The sequence below is a fragment of the Kogia breviceps genome, chromosome 1 (assembly GCF_026419965.1).
Source record: "Kogia breviceps isolate mKogBre1 chromosome 1, mKogBre1 haplotype 1, whole genome shotgun sequence".
Taxonomy (NCBI): domain Eukaryota; kingdom Metazoa; phylum Chordata; class Mammalia; order Artiodactyla; family Physeteridae; genus Kogia; species Kogia breviceps.
Window position 1 is genome coordinate 81650407 of NC_081310.1, and position 16283 is coordinate 81666689.

The window sequence follows — 16283 nt, forward strand, 5'->3', positions numbered from 1 at the left end:
ACCTACACATTTTACACTCTACGCTCACTTAAGTAGGTGAGGATTGCAGGAGGCTAGAGTACATCTCCAGTGTGAGAGTCACAGAAAATATTTCAAATGCTTCATAACCTTGCCTTCCAGGGACTCAATTGTATAAGGTCTCAAGGTAAACAGAGACTCCACCTCTCACTGTTTGTGAGCAGTCTATATCCCAGGGAACTCAAATAGAGCCAGAAGTCATTTGACACTGAATTTTATTTGTTCTGACCATCTGATATACTGTCTACCGTGCTAGGAAACAGAGACAATGCTGTCTGCAAAAGGCCAGAGACATGCCAAAATAAACACTGTGACCAGATCTCAAGAATAGCCCTGGAGGACAGAGTCTGTGGCAGCTAGTCAACTGCCCAATCAGGTCCCCTCTCTTCTCAGCTTTAAATGGGTGCTGATTCTTCAAATGGCTGTCAGAGCTGCCCTCTGGACACCAGTAACTAACTTTGGTGTCCAAAGTCTTGATTACAGAGAACTGTATGTTATCCAGTTGTCAATGAGAATCCAATTCTCTTTACTGGCCATGACCGAAAAATGGGAGTCAGGTGGTGGGGTGGTCCAGAGATAGAAACTAACTTGAGAATATCCAGTAAACATCAAGCAAGGGCTGTCCAACTGATTCTACCAGAGAAGCCCTACAAGGTATGACTGGAGATGCCCCAGAAACATTTCCTAGGAGCTATTTGTGCTACATAAACAGTGCCAAGTAAGTAAGGGCTTGCTTCCCAGAGACCTCTTGCCACCTCCTTCAGCTTCTTCCTTAATTCAGACCCCATGGGGCTGCTGCTTCCCAAATCTAGTAAGGTGAAAGGGTTTCCCACCATCAAGCAATCCTCTCCCTTCTCTCTAGTTTCTATAAGGAGGCTCCAAGGAGGGCTCATGAATGTGTGAGGCTTGAGAGAGAAGACTGCCTAGGGTGTCCAGTCTTCTATGTTATTCCAGATCTAGCCACGTGGGGGCCCCTGGCTCCAGAGAATCGGGCACCCAGCTCTGGCTTTGCTCCCAGGGAAGGCTGGAGAGTTGGGAAACCCTTGCCCAGCAGGCCTGGGGCAGCTCCGTTTCACCAGCACCTGAGGGCGGGTGAGTGCACCACGAAAGTCTCAGGTTTCAGGGGGATGGCAGTTGCCTGTCTAAAGGCTTCTCTGTTCTTGGAATTGTACAGAATGTCTCTTGTGGCTTTTCCTCCTCCTTTTTTCCTGTTGACTCTCCCCATCCGGCCCTCTGAATCACCAGACTCCACAGGAAAGCAGCAGATGTTGACTTTACTTCGTTCAAGCCAGCGTCAGCTCTCTCCCGTGGAGTGGGGAGAAGGCAGGAAGGTGAGAGGTGGAAAATGGAGGAAGATAACCCTCGTCCTTTCCAAATTGTGAGGGAGCATGTAGAGGGAAACTGGAAGAAGTCAGGGACTTAGGCAAAAGATTCTTGATTCCTGGGGATGGGGAAAAAGGGCCCTACACTAAGGCCCCAGTGTTGGCTCTGGAACCAGGATGGTAAGGAGGGAAGCACAGGGTGGTAGTGTTTAGTGCCAGCCCTTCTCGTCTGAGGTAAGGCCTCATCTCTTGCCAGCAGCATCCTCATGACTCAAAGGTCAAGTCAGGCTGCAGGTCTGGGGAGATAGTCCAGAGGCTTCTTCTTGTCCCATCTGAGCCCCCAAACCTCTGCTGTTATGCAAGTCTTTTGGAGAAGCTGCCAGGGAGGACTTTCTAGGGCTTTATTCTACATTCATTGCTCCAATTTCTCTTCTCTTTTTTCCTCCTCGGGGATTTTCTTACGGGCAAAGAAGCCAAGCTGTAGGGAAAGAGATAAGAGTCATCACCAAATGCCCTGCCTGGGGACCAGGCCAACAGCCCTCAGATGTATCTGAAGTCTTCAATTTTGTTCTGCTTCCAAAACTGAGATTCAAATTTATTTTATTTGGCTTAGTTTAATTCAGCCAACATTTGTGGAGGACAGTGAAGGAGATCTGGGCATGACACCCATAGCCTGCTTAGCTGCCCAGCACAAATCCAGTTCTCCCGGCTATAAACAAGGGTTCCTTAATTCACGAGCACCACGCCCCGTACTCCCCACGACAGCAGTGCTTACCTTCCAAAGGCAGAAGACAAGGAGAGCAAGCAGAAGCAGCCCCCCCAGGATGCTGCCAATGAGGGTCCACAGGGAGATGAGGACAGGGCGGGACTGAATCACCTCCAGGAGGCTCTGCACAGGAAGGAGAGTTGTTTTTTATTTGCGCCCTTTTGCCCAGCTAGCCTCACCCCACATTGTAGCAAAGCCAGCCGCAAAACAGAAGATGAAAAGGAAAGAGACTGAGATGGGAATGGAGGCAGTGGGACCCCACCCTTCTGATTTATCACTTCTGACTCCCTGACGGCTGCCTAATGAAGACACCTCTGTTCTGCAAAAGCTCACAGATGCCCTTAGGCCACTGCCACCCTTACTAGTTCCACAGCTCTCAGACTAGGTCTCCAGCCCCACCTCACTCCAACGGGAGGCTTCAGTCAGCTGTAGGACACTGCCCTCCTCAGTTCCCAGCTCGAAGGTGCTGACCACTGTCAGAGACTTGAATTTGGCCTGTGAATGGAGAGACATTTAAAGTGAGCCATCATCTGAATTGGGAGATTGGGATTGACTAATATATGTATAAAATGTAGAACTGATAAGAATCTGCTGTATAAAAAAATAAATAAAATTCAAAAGAATTTTTTAAAAAATAAAGTGAGCCATCATCAGGTGATAAGGCTCTCAGAACCCTAATGGCAAAGATAAGGCTGAGGGGCACAACTTCCAGGATGTTCAAAACCAGAGGAAAATGTTGGAGACCGATGGGGAAAGAAAAGAAGGGTAACAGATGGAAAGCCTATGGCCCTTCATATACTCTGTTTGCTCTACCTGAAATGCATTCAACTCCTCTTTCTTTGGCTAACTCCTACCCTTCCTTTAGATGTCATCCCCTCTGGGAAGCAGGGAAGTGTTCCCTCCTAACCCCCATCACCCTGGATCAGGTTATAATATTCTGTTTACTTCTCTGTCTTTCACCTCTGAACTATAAGATCCTTGAGGTCAAGGGTTGTGTGTTAGTAATTTATGTGTCCCTAGTGCCTAGCACAGTTTCTCAATAAATCTTTGTTAAAAGAATAAATGAATGAATGAAAAAAGGATACCAAAGAGAGATAAAGAGAGAACCAGACTTAGGGAAGGCTGGCCTGTCAGACTTAACTTCCCTGAAAGATGCCTACATCCCAGGGATCTTGTGTAATTCAAAATATATGGAACACGGGAAAGCACAATATAAACCCCTAGTACTAAACAGCTGTTATAATTAAGAGGTCATTTCCCTTCTCAGGAACTCACACGACTCCTGACTGCCTATCATATTAGGTTCAATTTCATCTTCCCAGCTTTAAAGAACTTTCATAATCTAGATCTCCTTCACTATACAATATCACTTCCCACTACCCTCCATGCTTACCCTGCATGTAATATCAACTATTTACTCATTCATTTAATAAAAATGTATTAAATCACTACAATGAGTTAGGCATGGTGCTAAATGTTGGGGATATTCTCCTCAGTGTCTACCTAATGGAGGGCTTTTTATATAGCAGGCATTTGATGGGTTGATTGAATTTAGGTATCCTGTAAATATTGGTTGATTATTGATATAACACTAAGAGATGATAAATGGAGGAAAATACAAGAATAGTAACTAGCTTCTAGCGAGTTCATCTCATTATTCACTTAGTCTTTACAACAACCCCATGAAGTAGGTTTTTCTTCCCCATTTTAGAGATGAGGAGAAAGAAACTTAGAAAAATGAAATAACTTTGTGAGTAGGAGGCAAAGTTCAAACTTGAACATGAGTCTGTCTACCGGAAAAGGCTATGCTAAAGTCCCAGACAGGAGCAGCAAGGAAAAGCAGTAGAAAAGGAAAAGTTTACCCTTCGGAAAAATTCATTGTGAACCAGTCTCAGTAGTCCAACAGAGACCTCAGTCCCCTTTGCCAGTCGCCCAAGGTGGCACCTCATGACCTGACACCGGGAATTGTTCCCATTCTACCAGAAGAGAGAGACAGATCAGGACGCTGGGGTGGAAATATCCCTCACTCCCCACTCTACTCTCCAGCCCAAGGCTCCAAACTCTACTGCTCCCCCCTGCATTCCCACTCTGGACACCTTCTTCACCCTCTTGTGACTCGTACCAGCCAGCTTGTGTGCTGAAGCTCCTCTGGATGCACAGGGGGCTCTGGGGGCTCAGTCAGGTTCTGCACTGTGCAGCTTGCCTAGAGGAATATCCAACTTGAGGGACCCTCTTGATGGTGAGGGGCCGGCCACTCCAGGCTGAGCAGGAACACACCACCCACACTCTTGTAGTTCTTCCCTGGGTGATCCCTTTCTTTTTTCTCATAGAAGCTACATATGTGAAAGAAAGGCGCCCCCAGGGAGGGAGGAGCCCTGAGAGCAGTGACCCAGGACGCTGGGAGCTGGGTAAGTCCACCAAATCAAGATGGCAGGGTTCCATACACCCCTAGCCCAGACTCACATTGTTAGTGATGACTTGAGACAGTGACAGGAAGTAATTGCCCCCATGGGCCACAGCTGGGAGGAGGGCTGAGATGATGAGGCCACTGACCACATAGCAGCCAAGGTTCTGAACCTAAAAGGAGGATTGGAAATGGGAAGAGGAGAGAGACAGAGAAAGACCCTTCCTCATCTGTTCCCCTTTACCCTGGATACCACTGAAATCTAAGAGAGACTCCTCCCATCCTTTTCCCAGGAACTCCTCCCCCTCCCTCTGCTTATGCCAAGGTCCCTCCAGCTTCTCACCCTAAGAGTGGTTTTGAATTCAGGGCCAGGGCCCACTGGGAGTGTCCCATATGGGTGAACCTCATAGCGGTGCAGAGTGGACTCACTGCGTGGACACCAAGTCAGGAAGCACATGGTCACAGCCATGACACAGACACAGGGGCACATGATCAGCACACAGACATGGATTCAGGGAAGGTAGGGCCAGCACATGGATAAAGAGATGGGGGTACATAGGGAAGATAGAAATGAGACATGACATAGACTTGGTACAAACTTTATGGCCACATCCCATATCCCATCATACCAGCTCCAACCCCCAGGGCCCAGCAAAGCCCTACAACTAGGATGCATAGGTATACCTATACCTAAGAAAGAAAGATGCTTAAGAGAAGCTTCAGCCTGAGTGGGACTGAGGGCAAAAAGATAGAGCAGCCCTAAGGGTTTGGTGTTTGGGAACACTGAAGCACAGGGAGGGAGAGGGGGGAAACATAAAGAGTATGAGTCTGGGGTCAGAATGGGTCTCACTGGGGAGCTGAGCCATACCTAGAGAATAGGAGGTGAGGCTCATACTGGATGTAGGCTGAGGTCTGGGCTGTGTTATCATGAAGCGTGCCATTTCTCTCCAGGCTATTGCTGTAGGGTCAGGGGGAGAGGCTCGCATCCCAGCCCTGTCTCAGACACCCCTCTCTAGAGTAAAGAAGTCACGCTGTTTCCACCCCTGCTCCCACCGGCACACCACCACCACCAAGACCCAACAAGAGAGGCCTGGGAGGAAATGCCCATTGTTCTCACCTGGTGGCAGTCAGCCTCACAAGGACCTGGCTCAGGAGGAAGGAGCAGCTAAACTCAAACTCTAGCAGAAAGGTCACCTGGGGGAGAGGGACATGGTAGATTTCTCCTCATGGGACAACTACAGAGGAACAGGAGCCCTTGTGTGCCTCCTTTCCTAAACTCCCAGGCCCCGCAGATTCCAGCCCCTGATCTCTCAGAGGCCCTTTCTCATCCTGGGCCCCAACTCACCTTGGCTCCAGCCTGGAAGACAGGATGCCCCACGCTGCAAAGGCGGGCATGAGGGGAAGGGGCTGCACACTCCACCTTCGCTGGGCCGTCCCCCTGAGAGCAGAGGAAGGGGGCTGGAGGCTAGGGTGGGGCTGCAACTGCCCTCCTGCCTGCAACTTCTAAACACAGCCTTTCCCTAGGGCCCCTCACAGCCAATACCCCAATCGTCCTCCTCCTTCCCTGACTCCTCCCAAATTCCCTCCCCTAAGGGCACCTGAGGAATAAAACTGGACAGGTGAAGGTTTCTGGAGAAGCTGAGACTCAGGCTAGTGTTGTAGGCATTTTCCTTCCTGTTCTCCAGAGTTGCTGACACCAGCACTTTCCGCCGACCACCTCGAACCACGAATGGGTCCTTCCTAGGAGTCGTGGATAAAAGAGAGCTCAGAGTTGAAGGAGCGCCAGGAGCCTCGCTTCTGTCTTCCTGGGCAAGAAACAACCCTCAATCTCCCTTCAAGTCCCTTCTGATCTGTCTCGGGTTACCCCCATTTGGCCAGTTCATGTCCATCCCACCTGGAGCCTCTGATGTCCATATTAGCTCGAAGTACCAGATCTGTGACACATTCATTGTCAGGGCCACAGTCCTTCGAGAAGGGAACCTAGTGGAGAGAGAAGGGGCTGAGGGCTGAGAGGAAGGCATGGGAGAAAGGAATGGGATTGAGGGAAAAGTGAAAAGAGTGGGTGCCCAAGTTAGATTTCACTGTGATCTCATGTCTCCTCCCTCCCCTTTCTCTTGAATTCACTGAGAAGGGCAGTGTTGGGACCCAGGGCAGGGCAGGGCTTGGCACTTCTGACCAGCTTTCGTATGGAGGTGGGTGAGCCCTCTTCCAGCACAGGCCCTGGCTTTGTGGTGTTGTCCAAAGCAAAGGTCACAGTCAAGGCCACTGGCCGGAGGTAATCTGATGTATCCTGAGAGAAACCAGAGTCAAGGATCATGGGGAGCCAGGATTAGGGATACCACCCAGGAATCCTAGCAGAATGTGATAATTATGGCGATATTTAGTGAGCACTTTCTGTGTGCTGGGCACTGTCCTAAGGTTTTATCAATATGATTACATTTAATTCTAAGACAGCTAACTCCTATTTTGTAGTTGTTATTATTATCCCCCCTTTTCAGGCAAGGAAACTAAGGTTTGCAGGTTATATGACTTGCCAGAATTAACAGGTGGTAAACGGCAGAGCAGGATTCAAACCCAGATCAGCCTGACTCCACAATCTGATCTTTCTCACTTTCCTGACTCTGGCTTTCTTGCCGATCCGGCAGAAAGTCCTCCCTCTGATCCAGCCTTCTTCTCACTCCCAGGCCCTGATGCAACGCAGTTCCTGCCCCCTCCTCACCAGCACATGGAAGTGCAACGGCTCACAAGTGATAGTCCCCACACTGAGCCGGAGCCGCCGGGACAGCCTCTGGCCAGAGCCGTCAAACGCTGCACGGGCCCCAGCTGTCCACTCATCCAGCGATGCTGTGAACCGCACATCTGAATGGGGCAGGCAAGAGTGCAGGTGGTAAGGGGTCCCAAGACCATGGCAGGCAAGGGGTTGAGAGCTGCCTAGCATGCACTCTAGTCACTCACGGAATTGGCGATCCCAGCGGCCGGAAGTGCGGGAGGTCACTTGGAAGCAAAGGGCTGCGGATAGGCAGGCTGCCTCCTGGCTGCGTCGCTTGCAGTCCCTCTGAACCACACTGATGGCCGGCGGGGTCACATCCAGTGAAGGGGCCAGGTGAACAATGGGCCGGGAGCTGGGAACAGGGTGGGAAAGAAAGTCTAACAGAGGGAAGAAAGCCCTTTTAGAAAGGCAGTCCCCAGTGTTTGCCTCCCTGAGGTCAAAGGAAAGAATAAGGAGCTAGGGGACACATGTGGCCGCCTCCCCTGAACCTTCTGACAGAAGTAAGATAATAGCTAACATTTTTAAAAATTAATTTATTTTTATTTTTGGCTGACTGGGTCTTCGCTGCTGCGTGTGGGCTTTCTCTCTAGCTGCAGCGAGCAGGGGCTACTCTTGGCCTTGGTGCATGGGCTTCTCATTGCGGTGGCCTCTCCCGTTGCGGAGCATGGGCTCTAGGTGTGTGGGTTTCAGTAGTTGTGGCACGCAGGCTCAGTAGTAGTGGCGCACGGGCTTAGTTGCTCTGCGGCATGTGGGATCTTCCCAGACCAGGGCTTGAACCCGTGTCCCCTGCATTGGCAGGCAGATTCTTAACCACTGCACCACCAGTCAAGTCCCAATAGCTAACATTTAATCAGCACTTGCCGTGTGCTAGGCACTGTGTTTAGATCTTTTCACAGATTATCGCCTTTAATCCTCACAACAAACCTCTAAGGCAGGTACGATTATTATTCCCATTTTATAAACTAGGAAATGGAGGCACAGAGTAAGTTGATCAAGAAAGCCAAATGTAACTTTGTGACTCCAGAGCCCTTGCTTTTAACAGCTATGCCGTGCTGTCTACCGCTACCTGAGCTGGGGCCGCTCACCTGAGCAGGACGGCTGCCCCTTGGGCACCCACAGCAACATCTACCAGGTCATCTCCATCCAGATCTAACCGGCCATCCACACTTCGGCCAAAGTAGCTGAGGGCCTGTGGCATGGAGACAGCAGCAATCCGCTGAGAGGGAGAGAGGAGACACTGAGCAGAGACTCACACAACTGGTTTCCCAGGCCTCCCACCTGGCTTTTTCTAATTCTCCCCTCAGCCATGAGGAGGAATGAGAGAAACTTGCCTGTGTTCAGGAGTCCCTAGTACAGCAACATGTTTCCTACCCCACCACCTCACCTTTTCAACTACTAATACAAAAGGCACTTGTTCAGTTTGGGTCTCAAGCCCAGGGGAGCAATGATAACCAAAGGGTGCACCTCCTTTCCCCTTCCTCCCACCATGCCCCTGCCTCGTCAGGGCACTCCTGACCTGGGCAGGATGGGGCTTGACTCCACTCTGGGTCCCGTGATAGAGGTACAGTGCTCCATGGTGCCCATCCTCCAGGGGCGCTCCCACAGCCACATCAGCAAAACCATCTTGGTTCAGATCAGGAAGGGCAGCCATGGCAAAGCCAAACCGAGCATCCTGCGGGGGTTCTGGCTGAAGTGTTCCCTGGAGCGTCAGCAAGGACTGCTGGTGGAGGTGAGGAGAAGACAGAAGATACTGATTTGACAGTCCCAACCACTCGGCCAGCCCTCAAATGTGTGTGCCTTCCCTCACTCCCTTTGCCCCCCAGAGACGAGCTCTAGGGTATCCCAGCAAATCTCACCTGGCCCACCAGATACACATAAACACGTCCTGTCTCCTTGTTCTGGGGCCCCAGGAACATGGGGGCAGCCACAAGCAAGACATCAGTTGTTCCATCCCCATCCATATCCAATGGGCAGAGCTCACTGCCAAAGTACGAGCCAATCTGGAGAACAGTGGGTAGTGGTGACCCCAGAGGAAAGGGAAGGCAAGATTATGGACAAGTGGGAAGCACCTGCCAGTCTGGTCCTCACATCCCTGACAGACTCTGCCAACCAGAGTTCAACACAGACTTTTAAGGTCCCTCTCTTGTCCCTTCACTCTCTTCCCCCACAGCCTGAAGGTCCCTCAGGAGTCAAGGGTCTCACCCTCCCTTGGATGCCCTACCTGCTCCCCCTGGAGGCTCTGGGCGACCCTCACAGCCCCATCTTTCTTAAGCTGGAAGGCGATGACCTTTCCTCGATGTCTAAACCGAGGAGCTCCTGAGAGAAAGAGGCGGCGTCCACCCCGCAAAAGCATGGAGGAAACAGAGTAACCTAGAAGTGGACAAGGAATTGGGGGTGAAAGGGAAAGAAGATAGGGTCAGAGTAGGAGGTTTCCCTAAAGGCACAGAAGGGGGACCCAAAGGAAGGTAGCAGGAGATCAGTGAGAAACTGCATAAGTTAAGAGTGAGCACCTTATACCCTCCATCCCACCCCCGACTGAGGAAGCATTTCTTCCCCCCTCCACCGTCTAATCCTTTGCAGCTCTCTGCTACTCACCCAGGTAGGCTGCATGGTTCTGCAATGCAGGGGGGAACTCATCTTCCAGGGCCGTCCGTGGCGGGAAGAGGCGGCGACCTCCTTCAAGCCATAACACTGAGCCCCCCCAGTCATAAGCCCCTACCATCCCGAAGAGAATCCCATCCTGTAGGGCAGAACCAGATGAGGTCGCTGAAAAGACAGTGGGGAATAAGAAGAAAAAGCTCTCCAGGAGTGAGTGGGTCACTGAGGGCATGCTGGGGTCAGTTGGTGAGGTATGGGAAGGCAGCATGGACACTGGTTAAAGGAGGAATCTAGAAGAGCCCTGGGGTTGAAGCTGTCTGAGTTAGAGGCTGGAAGGAGACAGACGTTGAGAGGGGTCAGAGTCTGTCCAACCTTTAGCCGATGAGTAGAAAAACCAATCTGAGACATTTCCAGCCCAAAGGAGCTTTCATTTTCTCCGTGGGACCCTTGAGTGTGAGAAAACATCATGAGGCAATATAAGGGAAGACAGTTTCCCCTTTGACCTTCTGAACTTATTCCAGAAGCCCACCTATACCCCAGAACTCCCCCTACCCTGTCCTCTGTTTCTCCAGGGTAATCATTACCCTCAAGGCCAAAAATCCGGTCCCCTAATGCATCCACAATGTCAGTCAGTGCTGCTTCATCTGTGACATTGAAGAAGAATCTCTCATCTGGATCACTGGCAATAGCTCTGATTTCCCGCAGGAAAGAGCTGGGGTCTCGCTGCCGCCGGAGGTAGTGACCAAGGACCTGGGGTCAGGAGATAAAGGTGGGGTCTGCTGGCTGTGTGCTGTGAGACAGTAGAGCGGTACAGGACACAGCCAACTAAAGAGAAGAAAGGGAATATGGCTGATGTCTGGGAAGTGGTCAGTGACCGTTTTCCTTAAGTTCCCAGTCCTCAGTGTCATCCTCCCCAATCCCTTCTATCCTTCCAGATCCAGAGCTGTTCTCACCGCAATCCCATAGCGTGTCACTCTTCCAGCTTCACAGGCCTTTAGTGCTGTAGGAAGTTCCTCTCCATCATGTGACTCTCCATCAGTGACAACCACCAGTAGCCTGGCAGCCTCTGGTCGGCCCCCACGGGACTGACTGAATCCTTCTGTGCTGAGAAGAGAGAGAAAGGAGTGAGGTGTGATCAGATGTGTGCAGATAAATACACATACACACAGTACTTAATGCTGTCGGCAGTACACCGAGGCCAGGCCTCTTGCCTCTTAGCCCACCTCCCCAACTGTCTAGCATAGAGACTGGCACACAGTAAAAGCTCAAATGTCTGAATGTCATAGAACATATAGAGCAGCATATCATCAATGCAAGTAAGTATAAAATCCATTCACTCATAGATTCATTCAGCAAATATTGTATTTAGGAGGACAAATATTAAGGGAACGTAGAATAAAGGAGAATGGTCAGGTCAGGGGAGTCTTCCCAGAGATGAGTTTTGTCACGTTTGGAAAATGGGCTAGCACATGAGTGATGGAAAACCGGAGGGCCAAGAGAAAAGTGGGAGTGGAGGTAAATAGGCAGAGAGAATTCTGTCTGCAGAGATAAATAAAGCACAAACATGGAGAGACACAGACACAGACAATTTGTAGAAATGCAATGAGTGCGATGACAGCCAATTTAGCCTTCTCCCACCTACATTAGTGTGCAAACAAAGATAAGCTGGCAAGACATCTTGGGATGTAGACAGTGCACTCCAAAGCCTCCCCTAACCCTTCTGGCTTCCCACACCCCCCCTTCCCAGTGCCTCACCAGGCCATCATTATTGCTTGAGCAGTCTTTGTTTCTCGTCCCTCCCGCCGGCTCAGGTTCCTTGCTGCTCTCACCACTTCTTCTTTGGTTCGGAAATCTCCCAGGGACCACTCATGTACAGAGCTCTCCCCATACTGTACCAGTCCCACCTGAGAATAAAGTGTGCACTCTAATGGAGTGTGTGTATGGGGGTGGGGGGTGGAGAAGGTATGCGAGAGAGGGGAGACGAGCACCTGGATACTACTGAAGATGCTACCTGCATTTACCTCCTCTCTCCCTGTCTCTCCCCCTCCAAGCCCATCCATGTTGCCTTCTCTTACCTGTATCTGCTCCGGGTCAATAAATAATCTCCCTACTAGTCTTCGCAGAAAGGTCTGAACTTCAGACCAGGGGTAGATGCTGTTGGAGCCATCCAACACAATGACGACATCCATGTATGTGGGGCAGCCTAGGAGGAGGGGTATGGTGATGGGGAACAGAAGGGTAAAGGACATTGGGCATGGGGGCAACAAGGGAAGAAGTCACATTTAATTTAAACATTTATTGGGCACTTCTTACATATAAGGAAGGTAGTGTGCCAGGTCCTGGGTAAATATAAGAATGAATACAAGAGAAGATGGGCATATATACAATTGACTAAAAAAACAAAGAAGGAATCAAGCGCTAGTAGAAACATAGCACCACTCTATGATGTGAAAGAAAAAAAGAGGGTCAGTCCTGATGGTGGAGAATCAAAGGAGGCAGCGACTGAGAAGATACTGAAGACTGGAGATGTTTGAGGAGAGGAGACTAAACAGGAAGGCATTTGGGTGGAGAACACTTTAAACAAAAAGAAATGGAGGTATAAAGATAGATGACACACAGGAGAATGGTGAGGTGAAGGCTATAGCCAAGGTGCAGGGTATGAAGGGATATAGTGAGAGTTGAGTTTTTGAAGTTGATTAAATCAGTTCATGGAGTCTTGATGACCTGGTAAAGAGTCTGAATTCTCATCTGTTAGGAAACATGGAGCTTTTGCGGACATGTTAGGTAGCAGTGAGGATAAGCCACGCAGTTTCCCTGTCAAGCATCATACCCTGTGGCCCCATCTTTTTCCCCACCCTGCTCCCCCGTTCTAGGGACCGGGTCCCCAGGCCCTTCTCCTGGCTCACGTTGTACAGTGGGTGCCAGGCTTCCCTGGGGCCGGAACGAAGCATCTACACGGGCACATATCCCAGAACTGAAGACAGATGAGCCACAAGCACGAGACCAGAGAGGGGCACAAGCCTGGGGATGGGTAGAGGAAACAGTTACTCCCAGGCTTGGGAAGGCACCCTCAGAACATGCTCTTTGTCAAAAGAGGCATTGAGACCACGCCCCAAGACCCCCCTCCTTGTTTTCTAGGGTTTTTAACTCCTTGACCCCTCCACATAGACCAGTTTCCCTTATCATACCACCCTTTTCTCTACCACAAACCTTCAGAGACCCCACCACCACCCTTCCCTTAGCTTACCATGAATCCCCCATCACCAGCTGTCTCCAGCAGAGACATCCCCAGGTGCATATTCACAGCAGGATGAGATGAATTTCCTAGTGGATAGTCACCTGGTTGGAGTGGAGTGGAAGAGCATGAGATCATGGGGTCACAGATGGGGTGACTGAGTTCAGGGTGACTTTGGAAGAGGATGAGAAGAAGTCCGGATCAAGTCAGGAAGAGGAGTACGTGGGATATGGAGGTAAAGAAGTAAGGTGTGATATCACTCATATGTGGAATCTAATTTTTTTTAATGTTATCTATGAACTTATTTACAAAACAGAAACAGACTCACAGATTTTGAAAACAAACTTACGGCTACCGAAGGGGAAACATGGAATGGGGGAGGGATAAATTAGGAGCTTGGGATTAACATACACACACTACTATATATAAAATAGATAATCAACAAGGACCTACTATATAGCACAGGGAACTCTACTCAGTATTCTATAATAATCTATATGGGAAAAGAATCTGAAAAAGAATGAATATATGTATATGTATAACTGAATCACTTTGCTGTACACCTGAAACTAACACAACATTTGTAAATCAACTATGCTCCAAAAAATTTTTTTTAAAAAGTGAGGTGTAAGGGGTCAAAGCTACTAGTGTATCAAGGTTAGGGGTTAGGAGTGGAAGAGTGAGGAGTCTTCTTACCCAAGTGGCCCTTGGCACATGGGGCATTGTGGGAGCCCCCTACAGGGCAGCGATAAACATCCCCCCTTCGGTCACCTGAAGGCCCATCCCAGGGGGCACCCACCAACATCCTGGGAGGAGGAAATGAATACAAGCATAGCGTAAATATGACACTTGAGATAGGCCAGAGGGAAAGGGCATGGTGATGGCAAGTCTAGAGCCCCAGCCATTTCCAAAGAACCAGATTAGTTTATATTTCCATCTACCTTGCCTCCCCTTTAACAGCTCTATCACAGTCCCAATCCCATGGCCCTCTGGTTTTCTCCTCACCATCGGCGTCCACCCCCAACATGTTGTAAGACACTGTATCCAAATTCAGCCTCCGGTGGCCCTGGAAATAGGCGTGGGTGGTGCACGTCCAGGTTAAAGGGGGAGCAGAGACCTGGGGGTCCAGGATCATAAGGTTAGCAGGAATCAGCCAGAGAGCCTAACGAATGCCCAGAGGTACAACCAGAGAGAAACCGTGAAGGGAACTTTTTGATCTCAGCCTATCTCCCTTCTTTTTACTCATAAGCTGCCCTGGACTCTGCGAATATCATGTACTCCAAGCAAGGATGATTTTCTTCCTGTGTTTGGGTCCAGATGTCTAACCTGTGGCCCTCTGCCATGCTGTTGCACAGATGTATTTCCATTCCTATCCCCCAAATTTCATTTACAGACATGTCTGGAAGGGTCAAGTTCCTCTTTTCTACATCATTCCTCCTACACATCCTCCTCTCCAAGCTGTGAGGGTCAAAAGAGGGAGAAGGCCTTTCTGCAGCCCCAGAACAACTATTCCTTACAAATTCTCCCCAAACCCAGGACCATAGGGAAAACAAGAGGAGGTTAGTGAACACTGCATGTCTGGGTCTCTTCTTCTCTTCCTGTCTCTTCTTGACTCGCAGTATCATTGTTACACTCTCACTCTCTTTCTCCAATGTCTAGGCCTCTGGCTGATTCCAGCCCTGGAAACCTCAGTGGTAATTAACTGGGTGGAGCCACTTGCCTGCCTACATACATGGTTTGCCATACATCCTTTCCAAGGGTCCCATCACTCCCAAAGTTTCTCATGATCCACTTCCTTTCTAATTCATCCCCCCTCCCAACTGCCCCCTGCCTACTTGCATTTCTTCCTTAACTCTCAGCCCACTCTAAAGACCCCCTCAATCATGTTCTTGCTGACTCTTCCCTCCCAACCCCAATCTGTTTAAAATCAGAGCTGGTATTTTAGGAAACGAAGATTACAGGGCACTGATGAGGAAAAATTCCAGGCCTCTTGTCCCTCCCATGGTTCTTTCCCTGTGACTTGTTCCTTCAAGTAACACCCCCCTCAGGCCACCCCACCACCACTTTCACCAATGGCTATAGCTCTGTCTCAAACCAAGCTCATTTTCAGAAAAGTGTTTTGTATGTGAGCCTTTTTGCATCCAGGAAACTGGCAAGGCTGTATGACCAGGAACTGTAGCTCATTGGTTAGATAAACCCAGAGTTCTGACCACACAGTTAGTCATTATGTCTCAGGAACCCAGAGACCACCAAGGGCAGGGAGAAGTAGGGAGGGGGATAATAGTAATCAGATTAGCCATGTGGAAGTTCACATCATGTTTCTTTTTGGTCGCCTCACTCCTCCAGGGCTTAGGACAAAGTTTTATTTAATTGGACACAAATATTACACAATGCACTGGACAGCTTCAGCCTTTGCCAGGCAGTCATATGTGTGGGCAAAAGAATGCAAACCCGTGCGCGTGCGCACGCACACACACACACACACACACACACACACACACACGAAACATAGAATCAGTTAACCTCCTAACCTAACTCCCAAAGAATTTTAACCGTAAAGATCCCAGTGCTAAACAATCTATATATCTTCCGTTCCCACCAGAAACCAAGAAGTTAACCTCCCTCACCTGTCAGGAACATCAGGGGCAAGAACAGGTGGGGGATGAGGGGGAACTCCATGCCTGGATGTTCTCTGTCTGCGTGAGAAGTCCTCTGTGCCTCTGTCCCTCTCCTTCTCTGTTTTCTGTACTTTCCCTCCCATCCTGCCCCCTCCCACTGGCAGCTAAAAATAAAGTTGGAAGGAATGGGAGGAGTAATGGTGGGGAAGTGTGAGGAGCCCCAGACCAAGGAAAGGAGGAATGAGCAATTTTAGTGTATTTCTCTGCCTTGGTGCTGCCCCCTGGAGGCATCATCTCAGTATCCAAAGAGAACACAATTCTTGACTTTCTGTCCTTTCTTTCTCTTCCTTTTTTTTCTATCCTTTGTTGTTGCCTAACAATAATGCTGTTTTGGAATAGAAGGTAGGAGTGGAAGATAGATTCTTTTTACCTCCTAACCTTATTTATCTCAACCTGGAATATGGAAAACGAAAGAGCTGATAACAGTGACATCATTTCCCACCTACTCAGAGTCCCAACATGTGAAGACACAGCCCACCCACAAACCAAGAC

General features: G+C 49.6%; 1 protein-coding gene across 15 annotated transcripts; it reads right to left on the minus strand.

Moving 5' to 3' along the window:
- Nucleotides 1-216: 216 nt before the first annotated feature.
- On the minus strand, nucleotides 217-15964 carry ITGA10 (integrin subunit alpha 10). 15 transcript variants are annotated; one of them, XM_059062595.2, is made up of 30 exons: nucleotides 15741-15894; nucleotides 14119-14230; nucleotides 13810-13919; nucleotides 13126-13217; nucleotides 12785-12899; nucleotides 11954-12081; nucleotides 11634-11782; nucleotides 10832-10982; nucleotides 10463-10628; nucleotides 10251-10324; nucleotides 9876-10020; nucleotides 9502-9650; nucleotides 9137-9280; nucleotides 8797-8997; nucleotides 8366-8496; nucleotides 7466-7632; nucleotides 7230-7369; nucleotides 6687-6800; nucleotides 6405-6490; nucleotides 6109-6250; nucleotides 5856-5948; nucleotides 5628-5704; nucleotides 5379-5468; nucleotides 4854-4938; nucleotides 4570-4683; nucleotides 4229-4309; nucleotides 3969-4082; nucleotides 2506-2601; nucleotides 2116-2229; nucleotides 217-1818 (listed from the first exon to the last, which is right to left on the minus strand). In XM_059062595.2, the coding sequence occupies exons 1-30, from the start codon at nucleotides 15790-15792 to the stop codon at nucleotides 1753-1755; spliced, it is 3498 nt and encodes a 1165-aa protein (XP_058918578.1). In that variant the 5' UTR covers nucleotides 15793-15894; the 3' UTR covers nucleotides 217-1752. The 15 variants fall into 15 exon arrangements, 13 of the variants coding, with proteins under 13 accessions (XP_058918578.1, XP_058918568.1, XP_066891081.1 ...); XM_059062585.2 differs by having other exon boundaries at nucleotides 8797-9000; XM_067034980.1 differs by having other exon boundaries at nucleotides 8797-9000; nucleotides 14055-14230; nucleotides 15741-15829.
- Between the last annotated feature and the right edge of the window lie 319 nt (nucleotides 15965-16283).

Bases quoted from the DNA above. Each gene is read 5' to 3' on its own strand.
- ITGA10 (XM_067034942.1), bottom strand. From the start codon at position 14,248: ATGATCCTGGACCCCCAGGTCTCTGCTCCCCCTTTAACCTGGACGTGC. The intron at 13,920-14,054 runs GTAGATGGAAAT...TCCTCCTCCCAG, and splicing joins GCTGTTAAAGGGGAGGCAAG to GATGTTGGTGGGTGCCCCCT. The intron at 9,651-9,875 runs GTGAGTAGCAGA...GTCCACTTCTAG, and splicing joins GAACCATGCAGCCTACCTGG to GTTACTCTGTTTCCTCCATG.